This window comes from Vidua chalybeata, chromosome 20 (genome assembly GCF_026979565.1).
Source record: "Vidua chalybeata isolate OUT-0048 chromosome 20, bVidCha1 merged haplotype, whole genome shotgun sequence".
Lineage (NCBI taxonomy): Eukaryota > Metazoa > Chordata > Aves > Passeriformes > Viduidae > Vidua > Vidua chalybeata.
In genome coordinates, this window is record NC_071549.1 from 9,967,792 (window position 1) to 9,986,414 (window position 18,623).

General features: G+C 51.2%; 2 protein-coding genes across 8 annotated transcripts in view; one reads left to right on the top strand and one right to left on the bottom strand.

Moving 5' to 3' along the window:
• Positions 1-12,740, top strand: part of AATF (apoptosis antagonizing transcription factor) — a 39,423-nt gene extending 26,683 nt beyond the window's left edge. Inside the window, exon 12 of the mRNA XM_053961472.1 lies at positions 9,283-12,740. Coding sequence (XP_053817447.1) covers positions 9,283-9,346 — 64 coding nt within the window. The 3' untranslated portion in view covers positions 9,347-12,740. The remainder of the gene's footprint in view (positions 1-9,282) is intronic.
• Positions 12,741-13,399: 659 nt separating this feature from the next.
• ACACA (acetyl-CoA carboxylase alpha) overlaps positions 13,400-18,623 on the bottom strand; it is a 100,496-nt gene continuing 95,272 nt past the window's right edge. For all 7 annotated transcript variants that reach the window (XM_053961464.1, XM_053961463.1, XM_053961466.1 and 4 more), the window contains 3 exons: positions 15,818-15,954; positions 15,471-15,593; positions 13,400-15,325 (listed from right to left, as the gene is read on the bottom strand). In XM_053961464.1, coding sequence (XP_053817439.1) covers positions 15,274-15,325; positions 15,471-15,593; positions 15,818-15,954 — 312 coding nt within the window. In that variant the 3' untranslated portion in view covers positions 13,400-15,273. The remainder of the gene's footprint in view (positions 15,326-15,470; positions 15,594-15,817; positions 15,955-18,623) is intronic.

The following is an 18,623-nucleotide window of genomic DNA, read 5'->3' on the forward strand; positions in this document are numbered from 1 at the left end:
CTGGCATCACAGCCTGGGTGTCTTGGTCACATCTGTCCTGGCAGCCTGGCTGAGCTTTCACTCTGTAATTACTGTGATGCCAAACCAGAAATTGTCATAGATCTCTAGCACCTAGGGTTTGATTCCTGCTTTAGAACTCCTGAATTGAAATTAGGAGCTCTAATTTCCGAAGTCCTAAATTTTGGAATTTCCCCGTTTTATGGAATTACACAGCTAAGCCACCTGGTGTCTTCAGGTAGAATCAGAGCTTAAGAAGAGCTTCTCTTCTAACAGAAATAGCAGCTTCTATATTCTGGTTAATGTGCATTTTCTTAGCTCAGTTAATAACTGGAATAGTTCTCTCAAGATTCACTCAAGTCTTTTATGTTGCTTGTGTTTATCTCTATTTAAAGAGTAAAGAATTTTATTGGAAGACTGTAATGTTTTAATGTGGTAATTAGTAAAGAAAATACCAGTGAAATTTTGTGCACAGTTTCCAAACAGCTCTCCCACATATCCACCCATATTTCTTCAGCAATACACTTTAAACCCAAATCTCCAAAAGCTGTTTGTGGGAAGGAAGTGGAATAATTTTTCCAGTGAATGGATGGAGAAAGCTTGAGAAACATCTTTCCCCTGGGTTGTGGAACATGTTTGTGCTCTGTGAGGGAGAGATGTCATTTGTCTGTTTGTGAAATGGAAACCAAATACCTGCTGCCTTTTGGGGGATTGCAGGGACTTATGGATGAGGAGTTTTGTGTCCATAGCACCTGTGCTGTTTCATCACTGCATCTTTCTCAGAGTTGCTTTACTCTGGTTTTTTTTCCCCCACTCCTTTTTTTTTTTTCTTTTCAAGTGAGAGCAAAGCTCAGCTGCTCTGATTTTTCAGTATTGTTCCTCTCACCACAGAAAGAAGTGTGGGAGGCTCCAAGCTGTTCCTCCAGCCGTGCAGTCCTAATGTTTAGCTTGAAATTCCCTCTGCTGTGATTTAGGACCACCATTTCTTGTCGTGTTCCAGATGGGAACAGATTCCTGCTTCCTCTTTGCAGCAGCCCTTGCACATTTGAGTGGGAATTCTTGTGAAAAGCTGGGTGTTACTTTTTGTCTTCCCCCACAGCTGACACCATTTGTGTTTGCATCCATACACTGAACACATCCAAAATACTGCAGTGGGAGTGTGAAAATTGGGTTCAGCTCTCCCCAGATGAAGAGATCTGCTGCTCTCAGTCAGTTGTTTGAAAATCAGAGCCACTCTCTGGGGGTCAGCTCACTTCTCTGTTCAAAATGCCCCTGCCCTTGGCATGAGCCACAAGATCTCTGTCCAGCACACAGCTGCAGCACACAGGGCAAGAAGAATTCAACACCTGCAGGTGAATTCAACAGAGCAGGCCAGGCCTGTGTGCTGGAGAGGGAAGCAGCAGTGAAAACAGCTTCCCTTTGTGGCAGAAGCAGGTAATTTTATTGGTGGCCAGTGTGAATTACTGGATTGAAAATGCACATGTACACTTCACAGAGATGGGACTGTGCTCAGAGCCAGTTCTATTTTATTCTGGTCAGGCACTTAAAATGCATGACCCCAAAATGAATACACCTCTGACCAACAGGGCACTGTGCTGTGGTGGGAGAGCTTTCCCAGTGCCAGAGCTGTGTATAAAATGGATGTAAGAAACAGCTGGCAGAGCTTTCCCCCTGAGTTCTACCAGTGGCCACAGGGGCAGGAAGACAGCAGGAAAATGCCAGTAAATAGATAAATAGGTGTCTGCAGATGTGGGTGGGCTTGGGGCTGGTGCAGAGTGCAGGGAGGGAGTGGTGCTGTGGCTCTGGTTCTGCCTTGGCTGTGCACACAGAAATCCCTGTGAGGGGGAAGCAGCCTGAGCACTGCCAGGAGAAGGGGATCACTCCACATTTTACAGCCTGGATTCGAGAGGAGGAGCACACAAGTCAAATAACTGCCTTTGTCAACATCCCTGCCACTTTCTGCTCACTCCTGCTGCTGCCTGGGATAACAGCTTTGCTGGAGGCAATTAATCTTCCCCTTGCCCCTTTTCCAGGCACCCCAGGCATGGGCAGGGCTCTTTAACCTCGTGCTCACATATTTTATGTTGTAATGTGTGGGGCACTGGTGGCCTCCAGCCCTCCTCCTTTCTAACCCTTCTCTGGTAGTATTTTAAACCATACACTGGGAAGTGATTTTTATGGTTACCTTGGGGTCTGTGTTTATAGACTTTAACACATTTATTGTCCTCTTGGGCCAGGGTTTTTCTAATCGGTCCAAGGTCACTGCTGGGTAAATGCTCTGCCTTGGGACAAGGAGCCCAAAGGCAAAGCTGGGGCTGTGCTCTGGGGGTTGTCCAGAGGAGACAGGAGCTGTCTGGGCCAGGACAGGGCTGCTTGTGGTTTCTCCTGGGTTTGAGGGTGGCCTCATGTGGTTTCCCCCTCTTGGACTTCCCTTGAGATAGGTTTTTCCCATCATCAGGACATGGCATCCTTCAGGAGCACCTTGTGCAGCAGAGCTGGGAGCAGGGCAGCCTTTGCTGTGGGAAATGGGGCACAGAGGGCTGATAGCCCCTGTCTCACAGGCATTTGGGTCCAGAGGTCCTTGAGGCAGGAGCCTCAGGGAATTCCTAAAGATGTCAGGCAGGAGCTGAGGTTGAACCCAGACCTTCTGTGCAGGCATTGCCCCGAAAGCCTCCTCTGTCAGGAGGTCAGCCAGGTGTGCACGTGCAGAGAGCTCCTGTCCAGGTGCATGTGTTTGTTTCTGGGCAGGCTGAGGCTCAGGATTGCCCCTGGACCCCTGCAGGGCAGTGAGCTGTTCCCAGTGCTGGGGTGGGTCCAGTTCCCAGCCCAGGTGAAGTCTGTGCTCCTGGAAGAGCTGGGTGTGCACTTGGGCTTTATCCTCTCTGTCTGTCAGCTGTGAGACACAAACCCTCAGCTCTGTCCCTGTGTGAGGGGAGCAGAGACTGAGCACTCCAAAGCAAGGGCTGCTGTCAAATGACTGCAAAGTCTGATGAGCATCCTCATTTCACCTCTGGAGGACACTAACTTCCAGGAAGAGACATCCTCTAAGGACACAGATGTTTGGTCCAAACACCTTTATCTCCCCAGACAACTCAGGTTATTCTGACAGGTAAAACAAGATTGTGCAAATATGCAACAGTGATCTAATCAGCTGGAACAACAGCAGTATTTTAACTGGCACTACCTTTTAACAGCATCATTAAGGGCTCTCATTACTCTTTTATTAGAGGCTCACTCTATTTCTTATCAGATTACAGAATGAACATAACTCATGGCACTGATTTGATCTCTTGTTAAAGAGGATTACAGCTCTGCATTAGCTGGGATTGACACGGTTTATAATTTGCTGTTGACACACAGGCTGGCAGTGTCACACGTGTGACCCCTCCCCACACCCCCCCGGGGGGAGGGCACCCATACATCATCATTAAACATGGCACCCAGGGCTCTGCAGGAGCCCAAAGGAGCCTTTTCTGCAGCAGAGTCAGGCAGGACACGCTGGAATTCCAGCTGGGGAATTCCAGCTGGGGAGTAGATCCCATTTTATACAGGCTGGGTTATTCCTCAGCAAATGGATCCTCGTTAGGGAGGAGGAATTTGCATCCTTTATGAGCCAAATCAGAGGAAGAAGGTGGCTCTGATGGGGCTGTGTCAAACCAGGCAGTGTCACCACCACCAAGTGGGAATCACTTCCTCAAATCCCACATGCAGGTGCAGGAGATGAACCCCCTGCCTCCAGGATCCTGCGTGGCACAGGAGCCTCCAGCCCAATGCTGCTCCTGCAGGAGCAGAGTGGGGCCTGCTGGGAGGCTGAATTAACAGCCAGATTATCCAGCTGCCAGGGAGGTTTGGACTGGAGCCTTTCCCTTGGATGCAGCCAGGCCAGCTGCATTTTCCCAGTCAGCATTCTCCCTTTGGTGCAGTTGCTTTGTCACAGAGAGTCTTGCTGCAAGCAGAGGGGGGTACGTAGCAGGAAATCCTGGTATTAAAAGATTAATTTACTTATATGACATAGGAGTTTAATAAAAAAAATAACAAAAAAAAAAAAGGTCGGTGAGATACCAGCCTTTAACTTGGCTCACTTTGTACTTGGGGTATTAAAACACCATGAGAGCAGATTAATGGAGGAATCTGGGCTCTGTGATTGTCAATCCAGGCTGTTCACCAGCACAGAATTCTTGGGAGGAAGCAAAGCCCTTCCTGCTGGAAGAACTGAGGCAGCAGCTCAGTGCTGCATGGCTCAAACCCCACTGACCCTGTTGGTGTGAGGAAAATGCCTCCAGGTTTGTTCAGGCACAGCCTGGGAGAGAGGATGTCCTGCTTTGGGAAACAAGGGGAGGAGCAGGGCATGGAGGGCACTGTGGAACCACAGGAAAAACCTCATCCTGTGAAACTAAACCTGCTTGGATGGATCCTGAGGCACCACAGAACCATAGAATCCCGGACTGGTTTGGTTGGGAGAGAACTTAGAACCCACCCAGTGCCACCCCTGCCAGGGCAGGGACACCTTCCACTGTCCCAGGCTGCTCCCAGCCCCAGGGTCCAACCTGGCCTTGACATTTCTTCTCTCTGTGCCCTGATTTTGTTGTATTTAAACTCCCCCCAGCCTGTGGCCCCTGGAGGTGCAGTGCAGCACCCGTGTCCCTCAGCCAGGGCTTTTGGGAGGGCTGGTGCTGCAGCAGGGGCTCTGTGGGCTCAGCTGCCAGTCTGGAGCGTGACCCAGCTGGTGGCACTGGGCTGGACTGGTCGTGTCCCCACAGCTGATGTTTGACATCCCTGGCAAACAGACAGGAGCCTCTGGTATGGAAATTTCCCTCTTAAAGGGGGGGAAAAAAAAATAACCTGTTAAGGGCTGCGAGATGATTTGTCGCTTTTCCTTTGTGAGACAATTTGTCTTCTCCTGCATCAAATCTGTTATGAAACAGGCAAGCTGTGAAAGAGGGAAATCGTCCTCGGAATATGAGGAGCACAAAGAATGGTTCCCTCTGCACAGGGCACTTCCCAGAGCCTGTCCTGCTCAAATACCCATCCCAAGCCAGGCTGGGAAGGCAGCATTTGATGGATTTCCTGGGGAAATGGGAGCTGCTGGAGCACAGGCCAGTGCAGCAGCCTGCAGGTGCCTGCAGCCCCCTGTGTTTTGCTGGTTCTCTGCATCTTCTGTGCTTTGTGCTGCAAAAGCTCCTTTGGAAACGGGGTTGGGACCAAAGTCAGGATGGGAGAGGCTCCACCTGTGCCCCATGTGTGTGTCCCGAGCCCAGGTGAGTGCTGCTGGAGGGAGATGTTGGAATTCAGGGACAGCAGGGGTGGACCCAGGGCTGGTTATGCCTGGGGACAGTGCCCTGAGCTCCATCTCTCTGCTGTCCCCCTCTGCTCACCCCTTCCCCACATCCAGCCCCTCCAGATGTGCACTGTGCCTTTGTTCAGGGCCAGAACCAGCTCTCTGAAATATTTATAAAGCCTGGGCCTGCTCTCAGGGGAGCAGCCCGAGGTCACCTGTCACCTCCTGTAATTTAGAGCCGTGGGGCTAAAAGCATCTGCAGAGCACAGAGGATCTGATCCCGACCTGCCAGGGAGGGAGGGAGCTGCAGGAGCCCTTGGTGAGCTCCTTCAGGAGCTGGGAGGGCCTTTGGGGCTGGCTGGCCAGGGATTTATGGCCAGGATTTTGGGAAGAGGGTGAGTGCCACCCCCTGGGGCTGCAGCAGCCCCATGAGCCCCATCCCAGTGATCCCACAGGGAATGCTGGAGCAGGGAACGTGTGCTGGGAGCTGTGGGAATGCACAGCAGGTCCCTCTTTGCTTTAGGGTTTGACTGGGAATTGGGGCTGGTTCAGCCTTGGAGTAGAAAATGGGAATAAATGGTTTCAGCCTGTTTTCCCTTCCTGGTGGGAGCAGCAATACCTGGGAATTGGAGTGGGGTAAAACCCACTGGGCACTGAGCACACCAAGCTCACCTGGAATTCCTGCTCCATTTCATTTTTTAAGAGAAATGCCTCATTTTTATTGAGGCATTTAAAGCTTCAGATTTGTTTTGTCCTCTTGGTACCTGCTCTGCTTGCTGGGCACTTTAATCTGAATTTCACACCACTGCACAAAGCATTTCACAGAAGGGACCACATGGATCATCAAGTCCAGTTCTTCAGTGAATGATCCATCCAGGGATTGAACCCCCAAACTTGGTTACCAGCAGCCTGCTCTGACCAGCTGAGCCAGCCTGGTACAGGCAGAAAGTTTTCCAAGGGAACCCTCAGCCAACGTCAGCTTCCATCAGGAGCTGTGTTTTCCACAGGTGTTTCTGTTCCATCTTCTTTTCCAGTTTCTGTGAATTAAAAATTCTTAGTTCCCAGTGGAGGTTGGGAGTAGGAATATACTCATTTCACTACTGCTTGTGGCATATTCTAAATTATCTTTTTTTTTGGGGGGTAGAAGAAGAGTAGAAGTAAAAGGTACTTGGGAAAAGGCAGAGAAATTGGTTGGAGGGTGTTTTACTGAAGAGCACAGCAGTGACTAGAGCACTATTGCTATTTTAATAAAAAAACCACCCCTTAGAAACTGAATTTTCCCCCTTAATTGTGTTCTTCTACTGGTTCACAGAGCTATATTTTAAAAAGGCAGTAACATGACTGTAATTACACAGAACAGCCCAGCACTGGCTGCACCCTCCGTGTGCAGGCACATGTTGGGTGTCCCCTTGGAGTGTTTGGTGCTGCTGCAGGGGGGCAGAGGAGATTCCTGGGGATCTGCTGAGAGTTTTTTTCTGATTTCTATTTTGATGCCTCATGGAGATTTATGAAATGTGCTGCAGCTATTAATATTCATCCAGGGCACTCCTTTCTCCCTGTTGTGCCTATAAAATGTCTGTGGTAGCTGCACCTGGGGTTTGGAGGGGGAAGAACCACTCTCAGCACCTGGGGCTGGCTGTAGCTGCTTTTATTTAATTTTTTTTAAATGGTATTGTTGACCTGGAAGCAGCAGTGTCCAGGTGGGGAGGTGCCATCCCCTGCCTCTGGAAGAGATGCATAAATAATTAAGCCAAGGTACTTACACACACATGTTTTATGGCAAATGGCTGTGTGGTTCCTGATCATTTTTTTCCAGAAACAGGTTTTATGATAATACAGTAAAAATATTAAATTAGAAAATGCCTCACTAAGGGTGATAAAACCTTACTACAGTGGAAATAGGTAATTATCCCCTCTACAGCCTAAATGACAGTTTAAAAGAAATAAAAATGTTAGTGCTCATTACTTGCTTTTGTGGGTTGCAATAAAGGGTAAGTTAAATTTTAATTCAGGGAAGACCCCTGTATCGACCTGCTCTGGGTGGGAGTTGTGTTAATTACCTGCACAGGTTATTCCTGAGCACAGGCTGCTCCACTCCTCCTGTGCTAGAGTCACCTTTCCCCCAGCTCCAGGTAGCACTGGGTGTCTCAAGCCACTGGCTCCAGTCTGATGTTTCATATCTGTGGGTGGAGGAGAGAAATCTTACATTTTTTTAACCAAAATCCAAGTTCATTATGCATAGCCTTAAGGGGGCTGAAAGTATTAAAATCTGCACTTACCCTGGTGAATTGAAACACAGACAAGGTTAAACCTGGAGGATTGATGAGTTTTACTCTCTGCATGGTTAAATCCTGCTGAGGGGAGAGGCTGGAAAAGAAAGGGAGCCTGGCTGATGAGGAGAGGAGGGGGAAAAGGGTTGGGTTATTTCATATTTTATTTTCAGGGTGCAATGTTTGCCCTGTTTTGGGGGTGCTGGGGTTACCTGCTTGCTCTCCTTCTCTTGTCACTCTGCCAGGGTGTCTGTCCCTGCTGTGTCATTATCCAGGAGGATCCACTGGGATTTTGCTTCATCCCATTCCTTTTGCCATTCCTGTGCCATTCCTGGGAGGATGGGGGAACCCCCCTGACCCCAAAACCTGGAGTTTCCATGTCACAGCCTGTCAGTGCCAGCAAACACTGCTCTGCCAGCAAAGACAAATTCTCCCTTGAAATCTCCCCTGGCCCTGCTTGCTTGAAAAATGTTTATTTAAAATCTGTGGGATTGGAGCAAATTCTGCATCCATCCCTGAACTCCTGCACCCACAGGAGAGCATCAGACCCACAAAAATGAAGACAAAAACCCCAGGAATTCTCCCCCAGTGGGAAAGACCAAGGCAGGCTGCAGAGCAGCACTTCTGGGGTTTAGCTGCTCATGAGGCAGACACAGAAGCTTTGCTCTCTCTGAGTAATTCCTGTGGGGTTCCCCAAAATGTGCACGTTGGTTTTGAGCTCCCTCACCTTCCTGGGGATGGAAGGAATGAAGATGAAAGGGAGAAGGGCCTAGAGAGCCTGGAGAGGGGAGCAAGGGTTTCCCCAGATTCCCTTAGGGTGGTTTTTGGGGGAGGTTTGAGGCTGTTCCCTGCGGGCAGGACAAAACTTTGTCCATCCATCCTGCACTGCTGGCACTGAGACTTCATTCCTGCACTTCCTGGGGAAGTTCTTCTGCCATCACTGATGAACGTGGAATTCCTCCTTTGGAAGCTGACAGGGAACCCTCCCATGGAGGTGTCTGCAAGCAGGGACAAGCCCAAACCCAAAAACCCAAATATTGCTGTGCTTGGAAGGGAAAATCCCATCTGTGTACCCACCACTCCCCTCCATGTGTGCAGCCAAGAGGCTTTAGGAGCTGCAGTTTGAGAAAATCCAGCTCTTCCCCTGCTTTTCCCTCCATGCCCAGAAATGCCTGCCTTACAAGAATCCCTCCTTTCTCCCAGCTCACGTTCTCTGCTTCTAAAATTAAAGATAAATAACACCAGCCCACTTTTCTTTTTGAATTTTTTTTAAGGGAAATTTGCTCCTGTTATCAGAATTGCTGCACATGGGATATTAATTGGAATCTTGTTACTGGGTCATTTTCATTGTTTTTCAAGTACTGTCCAAGAAAATGTATGAAAACTAAATTACAGCCCCACGTTGGCTGTGTGATTGAATCCTCCTCACAGCCCCGTACATCCTATTAAAATATTCAATCTTGTTTTCTTACTTGAAGAGCCTGTCTGTAAAGGGCAAACTTATAGAAACCCTCATTCTCTGGAGATCCAATATCCAGCCACACTGGAATATTTCCATATTTCTGTCCTGCCTGGCATTGGGCTCGCTCAAGTTCCCCCCTCTGCCTGTATTTATTAATAAAGATTTTTAATTACACCTGGCCTTTCCTGTTGAAGGAGTGGAGGGTTTGTGGCAGCCTTTTGCTTCCATTTTGACCTTGGAAAGGTAACTTTTCCCTCTGCCCATTTTTCCCCCAGGACGGAGCTGTACCGGTCGCTGTTTGGAAAAGTCAAGAACGGAGAAGAACCAGAGCAGAATTAGGAGCTGGGATTGAGCTCCTGGTGTTCTCCCAGCTGCTTCTGCCCTCAGCTGCTCTCCCAGGAGCAGAGCCAGCTCTCTCCAGCCTCTGGTTTGTCCCTAAAATCCCCCCTGAAGGAGCACCAAACCCTGCCAAATCAGAGGGAAGGAAGAGTGAGCCTGGCTGAACACCCCCTGTCCAGCCTGAAATGCTTCCTCCCAAAGACAATCTATTTTTAATTATTCCCTTTAAATTCCTGACCTTGATTTTGCAGCCTGGGCACAGTGTGGGGGGAGGGACACAATCCAGCCCCCCCCTGCAGCTGGGTCCCCCACAGCTGTGTTAAAACCTTGGAGATTTGGGGGCTGGGGGGGGGTTCAGTGCCCTGTTCTGGTGCTTGGCTGCATATTGAGTTCATTTTTCACCAGTCAAGAGGATTTAAATGTCATTTCCATAATTAACATGGCCTTAAAACAGAGGAAGGGTGCTCCTGTGCAGGCACCAGAGCTCCCAGTTCACGTTGTGGCTGCTGAACACACACAGGGACATTTGCTGGCCCTGACACGGGGATGTGCCAGGGAATTGCTGCTGTGGGAAGAGCCTGGGGCCTCCTCCAGCCCAGCACTGATCCTGCACACTCAGTCCTGCAGCTGCCTGTGACTCTGGGCCAGTCAGGCTGTGACATCCTGGGCAGGATGGCAGCACAGGACAGAGGTGACTCCTGTGAGGGCTGGGTGGGGTTTGCAGTAAATCCCCATAAAGGGATCAATAGGAATGGGGCTGCTCTGGGGTCACTGATCCTGGCCGTGGCTTGTCCCACAGAGTTACCCCGGCCCTGGCTGGGGTTTGGGCACTCCAATTTGTGAGCTGCTTGTCCCGGGTCCCTCCCTGCACGTGGGGACACGTCAGGGTTCCTCCAGAAAGCAAAGCAAGTGCCAGGTGAGGCTTGATTTGGCTGGAACAGCTTTCAGGGCTGAATAAATCCCTGTTCCCTCGCAGAGGAGCAGAGCTGCAGCTCCCAGGGAAGTGCATCGATTTCCCTGGGTCCAGCCAGAAAAGCACCTGGATTTAGGTATCCACTGATGACCTGATGGGATTTCCATGACCCCACATCCAGCAGGGGCCTGGGCACAGGGAAAAGCTGATTTTTGTCACCTGTGCCAGGTGAGCAGCCCTGGTTTGGCCTGCAGGGAGCTGAGGTTCTGCCATCCACAGCACCAAACCCCCGGGGTTCAATTCCCACACCTGTGCCACCCCTCCCGTGTGACACCTGTGTCCTCTGTGCCACCCCTCCCGTGTGACACCTGTGTCCTCTGTGCCACCCCTTCCATGTGACACCTGTGTCCTCTGTGCCACCCTTCCCATGTGACACCTGTGTCCTCTGTGCCACCCTTCCCATGTGACACCTGTGTCCTCTGTGCACCCCTCCCGTGTGACCCCCGTGTCCTCTGTGCACCCCTCCCGTGTGACACCTGTGTCCTCTGTGCACCCCTCCCGTGTGACACCTGTGTCCTCTGTGCCACCCCTCCCGTGTGACACCTGTGTCCTCTGTGCCACCCCTCCCGTGTGACACCTGTGTCCTCTGTGCACCCCTCCCGTGTGACACCTGTGTCCTCTGTGCCACCCCTCCCGTGTGACACCTGTGTCCTCTGTGCACCCCTCCCGTGTGACACCTGTGTCCTCTGTGCACCCCTTCCATGTGACACCTGTGTCCTCTGTGCACCCCTCCCGTGTGACTCCCGTGTTCTCTGTGCCACCCCTCCCGTGTGACACCTGTGTCCTCTGTGCCACCCCTCCCGTGTGACACCTGTGTCCTCTGTGCACCCCTTCCATGTGACACCTGTGTCCTCTGTGCACCCCTCCTGTGTGACACCTGTGTCCTCTGTGCACCCCTCCCGTGTGACACCTGTGTCCTCTGTGCACCCCTCCCGTGTGACTCCCGTGTCCTCTGTGCACCCCTCCCGTGTGACACCTGTGTCCTCTGTGCACCCCTCCCGTGTGACACCTGTGTCCTCTGTGCACCCCTCCCGTGTGACACCTGTGTCCTCTGTGCACCCCTCCCGTGTGACACCTGTGTCCTCTGTGCCACCCCTCCCGTGTGACACCTGTGTCCTCTGTGCACCCCTCCCGTGTGACACCTGTGTCCTCTGTGCACCCCTCCCGTGTGACACCTGTGTCCTCTGTGCACCCCTCCCGTGTGACACCTGTGTCCTCTGTGCACCCCTCCCGTGTGACACCCGTGTTCTCTGTGCCACCCCTCCCGTGTGACACCCGTGTTCTCTGTGCCACCCCTCCCGTGTTACTCCCGTGTCCTCTGCAGCCGCAGCTCCGGGGCTCCCGCTGGTTTTTTTTTTTCGGTTCCCTCTCTGGCTGTAATGTTAAAAGGGTAATACAAACCTCTTTAAATGTGATAACTTCTCGCCGGTATTGTTTGAGGAGATAAGAGCCCGAGCAGCGCTTTTGAATTCACTTATCAGCGTTTCAGCAGCCGCTTCCCGTCCCCATCCCTGCCACCACCTGGGCCGGGGACACGGGGACAGCGGGGCTGGGGGATGCGGCCCCACTGCAGCTCTGACCTTGCAGCGCTGGCTGCGGCAGGGAAAGGGGCCCGACCTGGTGTGGAGGTGCTGCAGGAGCAGCCCCGAGGGGCTCTGGCAGGAACAGGGGGGACAGCGTGTCCCCAGTGTCCCCAGGCTGGCTCAGGGTGATGGCGTCCAGCACGGGCACAGCTCCCCGAGCGTTCCTGGGCACACGGAAAGAACCAGGGTGACTTCCACCAAGTTTTCCTAATGCTGCCAATTAACAGCAGGTGACATCTTCCCTCCCCGCTCCCCCCGCCCAATAGAATATTAATTCTTTATTAATTCATGATACAGCTGCTAATTAGTACCTCCACCAATGGGCATTACACCTTAGCAAAACACTCGGAGGTGTTTTGGGGACTGGGGTGTGCAGAGGGAGGGACAGAGGGTTGTGTTAATCCTCTCCCCCCAACCCCACCACAGCCAAGAATTTCAACTTTCAGACAAACAACTTCATTTACAAGTGTGTCTCTAATTAGCTGCAGAATTAGTAAAGCAGAGTTTTCCCCCCATAGATCGGCCAAACCCCCGGGGGAGGCTCTGGAATGGAGAGAATCGCATTTCCAATTATTTTGTTGAATTGCTAATTTAGTTATTGTGCCTGGCGTAATTGTGATGGGTATTGGGTGTGCAATTCAATTTGTTTTAAATATTTGTGGGAAGGCTGATCAGTAATGGAGCTGACCTATTTCATGGCCCAAATTGAGAGAAGAGACTAAAACAAAAAACAGCTACAAAGCCCCAGTTTGTCTCAGTTTTTATTTTGATGTCTCTCATCCCTCTTAAGACTGTTGATGCAACAAAAGGTTTACATTAAAAGATGATGGCACTTTGATCTTGGGCTTTGGAGAGCTTACAGCTTTGGTATGTCTTTTCTTGGCATTTTAATGTGGAGATATTTTAGGCTAAAGAGTTTTAAACGTGGTGCTGGAGTTCAGTAGGGTCTGTCCCCTCACCACCCCCCAAATTTTAACTATCATCATTCTGGTCTGAGAAATGTGGAAAAATCAGCTGCTGGAGTTGTGGTGGCTCACGTGGGCAAATTTAAATCTCACCGTTCATGGGGAGGCCTCCAAAGGGTATTTGTGGATCAGCTCCCAGGGACATCCTTTAGCCAAAGCCCTGGTGGGCCTTTCCCTGCAGGCTCCAACTGAGCAGGGCACAGAATGAGGCTGGAAAAGGTCTCTAAGATCATCCAGTCCAACCATCCCTGCCCACAGAACAGCCCTGGGAAGAGGGTCCCGAAGTTCTCCCACCTCAGCAGCAGTCTCTGTGGTTTGGGTTTTTTTTTTTTTCCCTGTTTGTCCCATTCACTGTGATGCTGAAGATGAGTGGCCACCACCATCAGGCTTGGAGACACCTGGGGGCAGTGGGGACCTGGGGTGGGGCACAGCTGACCTGGAGAGGTTCCACAGAAGCCTCTCTGTGCTGGCCTCAAGCACAGCTCAGCTCCCCTAGGACAGGGGTGACAGATTCCACTCGCAGCAAGAGAGCTGTAATTCATTCTTTTTATTAAAAGAAATTGAGGTAAGTGAAATACTTCAGCACCAGCGAGAACCGTTCGTACCCAGGGGGTTTCCCCCACCCGGTGACCCCCCCACACCTGGGGACATCACAGCTGCTGCTGCCACAGGGCCCCAGCAGGCCCAGAGCCCCCAGGGCCAGTGCCAGACCCCGATGTCACCCAGCAGATTTTTTTGGAGCTGCTTTACCCCCCAAACTGAGCCGGTGCTGTAACACTGAAATGGGGGGGGGGCTGCTCTGCACGAGGCTGTGGCAGAGTGGGCAAGGGGACACCTCCCACTGCACCTGCAGATGTCCTGCAAAAGGGACTCAGGTGACACCACCACGGGGGCAATCCTGGTGACAGCAGAGCCCCACAGGTCCCGGTCCTGCCTGGCTGACACATTCTCTGTCTGTGTGTCCTGCTGCAGCCCACCCCGGCGTAAGCAAAAGCATCTTTGGGGCTTGTTCAGGGGGCTCTAGTGGAAAAAAAAAAAAAAAAATCTCTTAAATCAAATTAGGGTTCTTAACTATTAAGAAAAAGCAAGACCTGCAGGTGGCTGAGCTCTGCTGGCCACAGGCAGGGGAGCAGCGACGCCGGGCTGGCACCTCCAGTCACTGGCAGCACAGGCAGAAGGGCTGCATTGCACTTCAGGAGGAAACAGGGAGAGGTGAGAGGCACTGGCAGCATCATTGATTAATTCCCTCATAAAACAGCCCTTCTGATGTGCCATACTTCTGACCTACAGCCCTTCCTGCTGGACTAAAGGAGGGGCTGTAAAATCTGAAATTCTTCCAAGACCATCACTGGTGAGCCCGGGAGTGCCCAGACCCAGCTCCGGGGCAGGAGCTGTGTGTGAGGGGTGGGCTGTGCTTCCCTCCAGCACTGCAGCTTCTCTGAGCTTCTGTTACATTAAAAAAGTGTAGAAAGGAGTTGGGGATCTGGGCTGGCCTGGGGGGACCTGGGCAGCTGCCACCCAATTCTTCCTGACCATTGCAAGGAGATACCAAACCCAACATTTCTTCACATTCCCAGGTAAGAGTGGCCCCTCCCCAGCCACGCACAGGCAGCTCTGGGGCAGGGCAGGGTGATGGAGAAAAGCTCTCCTCGATCCTCACACTGAGATTTCCTTCTGCAGTCCCAGCCCCACTGGGGGATTTGGTTCTGTCCTTTCTCCTCCCTCACCTCACCCTGGACCTGCCTCCTGCAGCCCACAGGGAAGGGATGAGCACTCACACCAAGGATCCACAGCGGGGCTGCCCCACCCGTTAGCTCCAAAAACATCAGGGAAGGGAGGGCAGAAATGCCGAGCAGCTGCACTTTGGTCTCTTGTGCCTCCTCCCAGAAGGGCCTTTCACACAATTCACAGCCTGCCCTAAAGGAATTGGGCACAAAGGCAAAGCCACAGGGGTGCAGCCCCCAAAATCCTGCGCCCCAAAAACCTTCACAGCCCTGGGGAGCCTGGGAGCCTCCTGGGGGCACGGGGACAGCCCAGGCCACAGCAGCTAAAGGCTGGTTTTCCTCTACCTAGGAGACAAGACAGACGTGGGACACACAAATCAGACCACCACTGACAGAGGGTGACACACAAATCACCACTGACGGAGCCAGGGGCTGCGGGGGTCCCCGCAGAGGGGACAGGGACACATTGGCACTTGTCAGCACGGGGGAGGAGAGGAGGGCAGGGGTGTCCCTGCAGGGCCAGGGTGTCCCTGGAAGGACAGGGGTGTCCCTGGAGGGACAGGGGTGTCCCTGCAGGCCCTGCCACGCCAAGGCCTCGCGGTACCGGAGCACCCAGCCCCGCTCTGTTCAATAAATAAGGTACAGGAGGACAGCGGGGACTCAGTTCCGCAGGCGCTTGTGTTTATACGTTTTCCTCGTGTCCCTGGCCAAAGGACACGCTTCCTCTGGCCAGCCTGATTTGAAAAAATAAAAACTGTCACTGCAGCAGCGCTCCCTGAGCCTCCCCCGGCGGCGTGGCCGAGCAGACAAAGGGCAGTTCCCAGCTCCGGGCTCCTCCCGCGGCGCCGGGCAGGGGCAGCGAGGAGCCGAGGCTCTTACGTGGAAGAAGGCGAGTCCATTGTGGAGAGGATCCGCACGACCTCGGCTCGCTGCGTGGGGGAGATGTGCTGGGTCATGTGCACGATGGAATCCATGGCAACCTCGGGATTGGCCTGGACCAGGCTGCAAAGAGGACAGAGGGGAGCGAGTGAGGCAGCTCCGGAGCTTCCCGCAGCTCCCAGCGGGAATTCGGGGCTGGAATCCGGGGCTGTGCGTGGACACGCTTCCTCAGGACACTCGGCTGGGCTGAGGTCGCACAGGGACTGGAGTGCTGAGCGTGTGCCCCACGGAGAGGGCAGGAGCTCTGGAGCCATCCCTGGTGCCCCCTGTCCCCTTGCTGCACTCACCCCCGGATCTGCTTGAGCACGTAATCCCTGGAGATGTATTTGATGTTCTCCTCCACCACCGAGCGAACGCCCTCCTCCTCCGTCAGCTGCTTCTCCAGCCACTCCACCAGGTCCTTGTTGCTGTCCCACAGGTAGGCCTGCCAAAATCCCACAGCTCAGCCTGCACCCCAGCCCTGCCCACGCCCCAGATTTACCCCACAGCTCCTGGACTGGTGGCTGTGGGTGACACATCTGGCTGGGCATCCCCACAAACACACCTGACAATCAGCACAAGGTCAAAGATTTTCCATTTCTTTTTGCATCCCGCCATAAATGAGATGGAAGGGGACCAAGGAGGTGCTTGGTCAGTGCTGCAGGGAACGAGCTGCATCAATCCCAGGAGCTGTCCCAGGTAAATCCCTGTTTCCCTGGTTATCAGCTCCCCGAATTCTGGTGGAACAGGGCTGACCTGAGATGCAGCTGCTCCAGGGGTTCCCCCAGTGCTAAATCATCAGGGGACCTTGAGTCCCCATCACGTCCAGCCTGCAATCCTGGGACCCCTGACCCAGCCCCGGAGCCAAGCAGCCCCTTGGGCACGGCCGAGCAGGTGGGGGTGTCTGGAACCCTCAGCCACAACCCCCTTTTTGCCTTTCTCAAGATCATTTCACCTGATATTTGCTAGATAGTTGGCTGTGTAATAACTCAGGAGTGTGTGAGCCCCTAACAGCCTTCTCTCCTCTCCTCTTCTCTCATTTTCTTTACAAATCATTTAAGAATCGTTTTGTTAATGGTTTCCGGAAAAGCAAGTACTGCCATTAGCACTCATTCATATTTATGTCATTTTATTTGGGTAATTAAACACAAAGCTCCTCATTTGAAGGTGCACTATCCTTCTCTGTTATCACTAACCAAGTCAAAGGCAGAATGACAATGAGCTGGGGGTGGTGACACCGTGCTGGCACCTCCTGGGCAGCCAGACCCTGCCACACCTCTGGGACACAGAGCCAGGGAGTCACAGAGACATCAGGGCTGGAAAACCTCGGAGATCATCGAGTCCAACCAGTGCCCAGCACTGCCAAGGCCACCACTGACCGTGTCCCCAAGTGCCATGTCCACACAGTCCCTCCAGGGGTGGGGACTCAGCAGTGCCCTGGGCAGCTGCGCCAGGGCTGGGCAGCCCTTCCCAAGGAGGAATTTCCCTTCCCAAGGAGGAATTTCCCTTCCCAAGGAGGAGTTTTCCCAATATCCAGCCTGGAGCTCCCCTGGCCCAGCCGGAGGCCGTTCCCTCTCCTGCTGTCCCTGCTCCCTGGCTGTCCCCTCCTGCCAGGGAGTTGTGCAGAGGGGACACCTGCCACTGTCCCAGGCTGCTCCCAGCCCTGCCCAGTCTGGCCTTGGGCACTCCCAGGGATCCAGGGGCAGCCACAGCTCCTCCAGCAACCTCTCCCAGGGAGGCATTTTTGGTTTCAGAGCCCATCCCAGCCCCTGACACACTTCAGGATTATTTTATTTCCTTTCACACGATGTCTCTGACTGTCTCAGCCCGGTGATGTCACTTCAAGATTTTGCTTATTTCATTGTTTTTCTCCTTATTATGATTTGAAACTCGGAGTTTTTGCTCGCTGCCTGTGCCCCTGCCAGGCAGCAACATTCCCTGCATACAAAGGAAGGTTCCAGGGAAGGGGGGAAAGCCCAGCCCGGGAAGCTGCGACACAGCCCCAGACCTGTGTAAAGCTCCATTTACCCAAGAATCCCAAAGCTTTTCGTTTAGGAGAATATTTAATACTCTTATTAATCATTTTTAATCCGTTTGCTTTTAATTAAGAAACAGCATGATGCTTCCCTATCAACATATGCCAGGGAGCAGATTAATTGTGGCTTAAGATAACTCTCCTTGATTGGTGTAATGTATTAGCTAACGAGCTGCCTGCTTTTGGAGAGCTCAGGCTCTACCTTGGAAAGGCTGCTGCCCTCCAGAGAACATTCCCCCCTTCCCTGGAACCCCTGGGTGTTGGGGACTTCAAAAACAGAATGAAAAAAAAAAATAGAATTAAAAAAATAAAACACTGATATAAAACAGAATTTAAAAAAAAAATAAAGTAAAATAAATAAAGTAAAATAAAGTCAAATAAATAAAGTAAAACAAACAAAGTAAAACAAATAAAGAAAATAAAGTAAAAAAAATAAAGTCAAATAAATAAAGTAAAATAAAGTAACATAAAGTAACATAAAATAAAACAAATAAAAAACAAATAAAATTAAGTAATATAGTAACAAAGTAAAATTAAATAAATACATAAAATTAAGCAATATAAATAAAATTAGATGAAATAAAATATAATAGAATAGAAAAAATAGAAAAATAGAATAAAATAGAATAAAATATAGACTAGAATATAGAATAGAATAAAATATAGAATAAAATATAGACTAGAATAAAATATAGACTAAAATATAGAATAAAATATAGAACAGAATAAAATATAGAATAAAATATAAAAATAGAAAAAAATTTAAAAATAAAATAAAATAAAATAAAACAAAACAAAATAATAAAATAAAACAAAACAAAATAATAAAATAAAATAAAATAAAATAAAATAAAATAAATAAAATAAAACAAATAAAAAATAAAATAAAATAAAATAAAATAAAATAAAATAAAATAATACTGAGATTGGAGGCTCGTGACAAAACCAACCCAAGAGCAGCCCCCGAGGTTGCCCTCCCTGCGGAGCCTGCAGCTGAGCAGGATTCTAGAAGGAATGCCCACGGTGCCCCCACGGCGTGGCAGCGCTGCCGGGGGTGGCCCTGGGGACAGGGGCCGTGG